Raw genomic sequence first — 8,303 nt, 5'->3', positions numbered from 1 at the left:
CTGAATCTTGACCTTCTCCCTCGCTCTGTCGACGGGGTGTGAATCCTCAGTGACTGTCGACACCGAGGACCTTGAAGATCTTGACCTTCTCCCCTCCGCTCTGTCGACGGGGTGAAGTCCTCAGTGATGTCGGACACCGAGGACCTTGAGGATCTTGACCTCTCCCCTCGCTCTGTCGACAGGGTGTGAAGTCCTCAGTGATGTCGACACGAGGACCTTGAGGATCTGACCTCTCCCCTACGGCTCTGTCGACGGGGGTGCTCTCAGTGATGTCGACACGAGGACCTTGAGGAATCTTGACCTTCTCCCCTACGGCCCGTTTCGACTGGGTGTGACGTCCTCAGTGATGTCGACACCGAGGACCTTGAGATCTTGACCTTCCCCCTCGGCTCTGTCGGACGGTTTGACTCTCAGTGATGTCGGACACGGAGACCTTGAGGATCTTGGACCTTTCCCCCTACGGCTCTGCGACTGGTGTGACATCCTCGTGAATGTCGACACCGAGGACCTTGAGGATCGTTGACCTTGCTCCCCTACGCTCTGTCGACTGGGGTGTGACGTCCTCAGTGATGTCGACACCGAGGACCTTAGGATCTTGACCTTCTCCCCTACGGGTCTGTCGACTGGGGTGTGACGTCTCAGTGATGCGACACCGAGACCTTGAGATCTTGACCTTCTCCCTCCGGCTCTGTCGACGGGGTGTGACGTCCTCAGTATGTCGACACCAGGACCTTAGGATCTTGACCTTCTCCTACGCTCTGTCGACTGGGGTTGACTCTCAGTGATGTCGACACGAGGACCTTGAGGATCTTGACCTTTCTCCCTACGGCTCTGTCGATGACGGTGTGACGTCCTCAGTGATGTCGACACCGAGGACCGTTGAGGATCTTGACCTTCTCCCCTACGGTCTGTCGACGGCGGGCATGGAACCCTCCCACCGTTCCTGTAGTCCACCGTCAGCTTGCTGGCGTTGAGGAGAGGTATTTGTCCTGGCCACCACACTGTCAGGGTCTCTGACCTCCTCCTATAGGCTGTCTCATCGCTGTCGGTGAGCAGAGTCCTACCACCGTCGTGCGTCAAGCAAATTTGACGATGGGTTGGAGTCGTGCGTGCCACAGAGTTGTGGGTAAAAAGGGGTCACAGGAGGGGCTAAGCACACACCCCTGGGCCCCCGCGTTGAGAGTCAGCGTGCCACAGAGTTGTGGTAAACAGGGTCACGGAGAGGGGATAAGCACACACCCCTGGGGCCCGCGTTGAATCAGCGTGGCCACAGAGTTGTGGGTAAACAGGGTCACAGGAGGGGGCTAAGCACACCACCCCTGGGGAGCCCCGTGTTGACAGTCAGCATGGGAGTATGTTGCCTAGGCTCTGTCAGAAGTAGTGCACTGCATAGGAATGAGGTGACTTGGCATAGGTAGCCAGCAGTTTAAGAGCGTTGGGCCAGTAGTTGAAGGTCACTGGTTCGATCCGAGAATGACTAGGTGGAAAAACTGCCGATGTGCCCTTGAGCAAGGCACTGTAACCCTAATTGCTATTGTAAGCGTTCTAGGAAAGAGTCGACTAAAATTGACTTAAAATGTAAAATTAAATTTGAGATGCGCCCTCTCTGTGTGTTGTCTGTCTGTTTAGTTCCTGGACCTGATCTCGTCGTCAGGGAATGACCAGAAGAGTATCGAGACTCCAATCATGCTGAAAGAGGGTAAGAGAGAGAAACACAGGGTGGTAACACTGAGGGGTTAGGGTAAAGAGAGAGAATACAGGAGTAACACTGAGGATGAGAGAAGAAACAGGGAGTAACACTGAGTGGTTAGGGTAAGAGAGAGAACACAGGGGTAACACTGAGGGGTGAGAGAGAGAAACACACGGAGTAACACTGAGTTAGGGTAAGAGAAAACACAGGTAACATGAGGGGGTTAAGGAGTAAGAGAGAGAGAACACAGGTGTAACACTGAGGGGTGGGTAAGAGAGAGAAACACAGGGGTAACACTGAGGGGTTAGGTAAGAGAGAGAACCAGGGTAACACTAGGCGGTAAGAGAGAGAGAACACATGGGTAACACTGAGGGGTTAGGGTAAGAGAGAAGAACCACAGGGGTAACACTGAGGGGTTAGGGTAAGAGAGAAACTAATCACTAACTGAACCTTATATAACCTGGTATCTCTACAGTAGTATGATCAGCCCCAGACTCACTACCACCTATATAACTGGTATCTCTACTAGTAGTATTGATCAGGCCCAGACTCACTACTGTCTGTCTTCACCTGTTTCTCTGTCTGATTATTCTCTGTCTGATTATCTCTGTCTGATCATCTCTGTCTATTCATCTCTGTCTGATCATCTCATGTCTGATCATCTCTGTCTGATATATCTCGTCTGATTATCTCTGTCTGTTATCTCTGTCTTGATTATCTCTGTCTGATTATCTCTGTCTGATTATCTCTGTCTGATCCTCTCTTCTGATCCTCTCTGTCTGACTCTCTCTGTCTGATCATCTCTGTCTGATCATCTCTGTCTGATTATCCTGTTCTGATTATTCTGTCTGATTATCTCTGTCTGATATCATCTCTGTCTAATCTCTGTCTGATTATCTCTGTCTGATTATCTCGTCTGATTATCCTGTCTGATTATCTCTGTCTGATTATCTCTGTCTGATTATCTCTGTCTGATATCCTGTCTGAATTATCTCTGTCTGTATTATTTCTGTCTATCATCTCTGTCTGATTATCTCTTCTGATTATCTCTGTCTGTTATCTCTGTCTGATTATTCTGTTCTATCATCTCTGTGTGATCATCTCTGTCTGATTATCTCAGTCTGATTATCTCTGTCTGATTATCTCTGTCTGAATTATTTCTGTACTGATCATCTCTGTCTGATCATCTCTGTCTGATCATCTCTGCTATCATCTCTGTCTGATATCTCTGTCTGATTATCTCTGTCTGATCATCTCTGTCTATTATCTCTGTCGGATTATTTCTGTCGATCATCTCTATCTCAGTCTCAGTCTGATATCTCTTCTGATTACTCTGTCTGATTATCTCTGTCTGATTATCTATGTCTGATTATCTCTGTCTGAGTTATCTCTGTCTGATCATCTCTGTCTGAATCATCTCTGTCTGATTATCTCTGTCTGATTATCTCTGTCTGATTATCTCTGTCTGATATTCTCTGTTCTGATCATCTCTGGTCTGATCATCTCTGTCTGATTATCTCAGTCTGATTATCTCAGTCTGATCATCTCTGTCTGATCATCTCTGGCTGATCATCTCTGTCTGATCATCTCTGTCTGATTCATCTCGTCTGATTATCTCTGTCTGATTTATCTCTGTCTGATATCTTCCTGGCGATTCTGTCTGATTTATCTCTGTCTGATCATCTTCTGTCTGATTATCTCTGCTTGATTATCTCTGTCTGATTATCTCTGTACTCTGTTATCATCTTCTGTCTCAGTATCTCTGTCATATCATCTCTGTCTGTCATTCATCTCACTCGTCTGATCTCTGATGTACTCGATCTCTGTCTGATCATCTCAGTCTGTTTACATCGATCTCTGTCTATTATCTCTGTCTGATTATCTCTGTCTGATCATCTCTGTCTGATCATCTCTGTCTGATTATCTCTGTCTGATTATCTCTCCTGGCGATCTGTCCCTCCTTCAGTCAGTCACTCGTTTCCTTCCTCTCTCCAGGTTCATGATCAAGCGAGCCCAGGGGAGGAAACGTTTTGGGATAAAGAACTTCAAGAAGAGATGGTTTCGCCTCACTAACCACGAGTTTACCTACCACAAAACCAAAGGTAACGACGGAATGTTTGTGGGGGCTCTTCTACGGGTTGTCAGAGCTGGTTCTATGTCTGGTCTGTCAGTGTGCTCAAGATCTGTGTGTTGTTGTTGTCTTTAATCGTATGAAATAGTGATACTAGAGAGAGTTTGAACTATGTACAGACTCAGTGAGCATAGCCTTGCTATTGAGAAAGGCCGCCGTAGGCAGACATGGCTCTCAAAAAGAGAGACAGGTATGTGCAACTGCCCAAAAATGAGGTGGAAACTGAGCTGCACTTCCTAACTCCTGCCCAATGTATGACCATATTAGAAGGACATTATTTCCTCAGATTACACAGACCCACAATAATTAGAAAACTCCCATTTTATCACGGGTGAAATACCACAATGTAAAATCACAGCAGCAAGATCGTGTGGCCTGTTGCATGACAATAGGGAAACCAGTGGAACACAAACAAATGGTAAATACCACCAATATATCTGTTTATTTTATATATTTATGTTTATTTATCTTCCCCTACTATTCATACTACAACTATTTACACGTTGATAAAATGATTGAAATGTCTATATTTAAAAAAAATTTTTTAAGTGCATATATATATATATAATAATATATATATATTTATTTATTGTTAAATTCTAATAGTTTGTTGTTGATGTTGTTTGTGTCTTTTCACTTTTGTTTATTGTTTATTTCACTTCCTTTGGAATGTAAACACATGTTTTCCGTGCCAATAAAGGCCACTGAATTGAGAGGAGGCCCACTGAATTGAGAGGAGGCCCATGAATGAGAGGCGGCCCACTGAATTGAGAAGGAGGCCTGAATTGAGAGGAGGCCAACTGAATTGAGAGGCGGCCCACTGAATTGAGAGGAGGCCACATGAATTGAGAGGAGGCCCTGTGAATTGAGAGGAGGCCCACTGAATTGAGAGCGCACTGAATTGAGAGGAGCCCATGAGAGAGGCCCCTGAATTGAGAGGAGGCCCTATTGAGAGAGGCCCATGAATTGAGAGGAGGCCCCTGAATTGAGAGGAGGCCCACTGAATTTGAGAGGAGCCCATGAATTGAGAGGCGGCCCACTGAATTGAGAGGAGGCCCACTGAATTGAGAGAGGCCCACTGAATTGAGAAGGCGGCCCACTGAATTGAGAGGAGGCCCACTGAATTGAGAGGAGGCCCACTGAATTGAGAGGAGAGTACACAGATATTAGCCCTCTCTGATTACCTGGAACATCCAGGGGGACATCTAGGGGCGGAGGAGGAGGGAGAGAGGAACATGTTACAACCAGCAGTGTATGAACCTTCCTCGGGTCTCTGTCTCTAACTCCTGCAGCGACAGCGGTCCTTCCAGACAGTCCTGGAAACCATGTCCCTATACATAGACCTACACAGTCAATACTATTAGAGTTGGACACCATGTCCCATCTACATAGATCTACAGTCATACTATACTAGAGTCTGGAACACCATGTCCCATCTACATAGATCTACAGTCAATACTATTAGAGTCTGGAACACCATGTCCCATCTACATAGATCTACAGTCAATACTATCTAGAGTCTGGAACACCATGTCCATCTACATAGATCTACAGTCAATACTATCTAGAGTCTGGAACACCATGTCCCATCTACATAGATCTACAGTCAATACTATCTAGAGTCTGGAACACATGTCCATCTACATAGATCTACAGTCAATACTATCTAGAGTCTGGAAACACCATGTCCCATCTACATAGACCTACAGTCAATACTATCTAGAGTCTGGAACACCATGTCCATCTACATAGATCTACAGTCAATACTATCTAGAGTCTGGAACACCATGTCCCATCTACATAGACCTACAGTCAATACTATCTAGAGTTGGAACACCATGTCCCATCTACATAGATCTACAGTCAATACTATCTAGAGTCTGGAACACCATGTCCCATCTACATAGATCTACAGTCAATACTATCTAGAGTCGGGACCCGTTGTTTAGATCATAACAGTCAATATATCTAGAGTCTGGACCGCTGTTTAGACTCATAACAGTCAATACTATCTAGAGTCTGGACTGCTGTTTAGACTCATAAACAGTCAATACTATCTAGAGTCTGGACGCTGTTTAGACTCATAACAGTCAATACTATCTAGAGTCTGGACCCGCTGTTTAGACTCATAACAGTCAATACTATCTAGAGTCTGGACTGCTGTTTAGACTCTTAACAGTCAATACTATCTAGAGTCTGGACCGCTGTTTAGACTCATAACAGTCAAATACTATCTGAGTCTGGACTGCTGTTTAGACTCTTAACAGTCAATACTATCTTAGAGTCTGGACGCTGTTTAGACTCATAACAGTCAATACTATCTAGAGTCTGGACCGCTGTTTTAGACTCATAACAGTCAATACTATAGAGTCTGGACGCTGTTTAGCTCATAACAGTCAATACTATCTAGAGTCTGGACCGCGTTTAGACTCATAACAGTCAATACTATTAGAGTCGGGACCGTGTTTTAGACTCATAACAGTCAATACTATCTAGAGTCTGGGACGCGCTGTTTTAGACTCATAACAGTCATACTATCTAGAGTCTGGACTGCTAAGTTGTTTAGAACTCATAATGTCATTAATACCCTGGTAGTTGGTGTTTGGCAGTGGTGTTTTGGTAGTTGGTGTTTGGCAGTTGGTGTTTGGTAGTTGGTGTTTGGTAGTTAGTGTTTGGCAGTTGGTGTTTGGCAGTTGGTGTTTGGCAGTTGGGTTTGGCAGTTTGGTGTTTGGTAGTTGGTGTTTGGCAGTTGGTGTTTGGCATTGGTGTTTGGCAGTTGGTGTTTGGTAGTTGGTGTTTGGTAGTTGGTGTTGGGAGTAGGTGTTTGGTAGTTGGTGTTTGAGTTGGTGTTTGGTAGGTGGTGTTGGTAGTTGGTGTTTGGCATTGGTGTTGGTTTGTAGTTGGTGGTTTGGTGTTTGCCAGTTGGTGTTTGGTAGTTGGTGTTTGGCAGTTGGTGTTTGGCAGTTGGGTGTTTGGAGTTGGTGTTTGGTAGTTTGGTGTTTGGTAGTTGGTGTTTGGCAGTTTGTGTTTGGTAGCTGGTGTTGGTAGTTGGTGTTTGGCAGTTGGTGTTTGGTAGCTGGGGTTTGGTAGTTGGTGTTTGGCAGTAGGTGTTTGGGTAGTTGGTGTTTTGGCAGTTGGTGTTTGGTAGTTGGTGTTTGGCAGTTGGTGTTTGGTAGTTGGTGTTTTGGCAGTTGGTGTTTGGTAGTTGGTGTTTGGAGTTGGTGTTTGTAGTTGGTTTGTAGTTGGTGTTTGGTAGTTGGTGTTTGGTAGTTGGTGTTTGGTACGTTGGTGTTTGGCAGTAGGTGTTTTGGTAGTTGGTGTTTTGGCAGTGGTGTTTGGCAGTTGGTGTTTTGGTAGTTGGTGTTTGGCAGTGGTGTTTGGTAGCTGGTGTTTGGTAGTTGGTGTTTGGTAGTTGGTGTTTGGCAGTAGTGTTTGTAGTTGGTGTTTTGGCAGTTGGGTTTGGCAGTTGGTGTTTGGTAGTTGGTGTTTGGTAGTTGTGGTTTGGCAGTTGGTGTTTTTGGCAGTTGGTGTTTGGCAGTTGGTGTTTGGTATTGGTGTTTGGCAGTTGGTGTTTGGTAGGCTGGTGTGTTTGGTAGTTGGGTGTTTGGCAGTTGGTGTTTGGTAGTGGTGTTTGGTGTTTGTAGTTGTGTTTTGGCAGTTGGTGTTTTGGCATGGTGGGTTTGCAGTTGGTGTTTTGGCAGTTGGGTGTTTGGCAGTTGGTGTTGGTAGTTGGTGTTTTTGGCAGTTGTGTTTTGGCAGTTGGTGTTTGGTGGTTTGTTGTCTTACGTTCTTCATCTTGAATGACTCTTCTCCAGTCTTCTAAGCCAGGATGTTCTCTCTATAGGGATTCTGCAGAGAGCGCCCTCACCTGGAGAAACAAGGTACTGCATCAGACACCAGACAAAACGCTGTGTGTCTCTGTCTCTGTGTGTGTGTGTGTGTGTGTGGTGTGTGGTGTGTGTGTGTGTGTGTGTGTGTGTGTGTGTGTGTGTTGTGTGTGTGGTGTGTGTGGTGTGTGTGTGTGTGGTGTGGTGTGTGTGTGTGTGTGTGTGTGTTGGTGTTGTGTCTGTGTGTGTGCGTGTCTGTGTGTGTGTGTGTTGTCTGTGGTTGTGTCTGTGTGTGTGTGTGTTGTGTCTGTGTTTGTGTTTGTGTTTGTGTTGTTGTGTGTGCTGTGTGTGTGTGTGTCTGTGTGTGCGTACTGGAGACAGTAGGCTGGAAAACCTGGAAAAGTACTGGAGAAAGTAGGCTGGACACACTGGAAAGTACTGGAGAACAGTAGGCTGAAACACCGGAAAAGTACTGGAGAACAGTAGGCTGGAAACACCTGGAAAAGAACTGGGGAAAAGTAGGCTGGATACACTGGAAAGTACTGGAGAACAGTAGGCTGGACACACCTGAAAAGTACTGGAGAACAGTAGACTGGACCACTGGAAAAGAACTGGGAAAAGTAGGCTGGAAACACCTGGAAAAGTACTGGGGGAA

General features: G+C 45.8%; 1 protein-coding gene across 1 annotated transcript in view; it reads left to right on the top strand.

Annotated features, from left to right (window-relative positions):
• The first annotated feature begins 1,346 nt into the window (after positions 1 to 1,346).
• LOC112078214 (ras GTPase-activating protein 3-like) overlaps positions 1,347 to 8,303 on the top strand; it is a 14,940-nt gene continuing 7,983 nt past the window's right edge. Inside the window, 3 exon segments of the mRNA XM_070441983.1 lie at positions 1,347 to 1,352; positions 1,630 to 1,722; positions 3,657 to 3,875. Of these exon segments, the coding sequence (XP_070298084.1) occupies positions 1,347 to 1,352; positions 1,630 to 1,722; positions 3,657 to 3,875 (318 nt within the window).

The sequence above is a fragment of the Salvelinus sp. IW2-2015 genome, unplaced genomic scaffold (assembly GCF_002910315.2).
Source record: "Salvelinus sp. IW2-2015 unplaced genomic scaffold, ASM291031v2 Un_scaffold5397, whole genome shotgun sequence".
Lineage (NCBI taxonomy): Eukaryota > Metazoa > Chordata > Actinopteri > Salmoniformes > Salmonidae > Salvelinus > Salvelinus sp. IW2-2015.
This window is presented reverse-complemented; position numbering and strand designations above follow the sequence as displayed.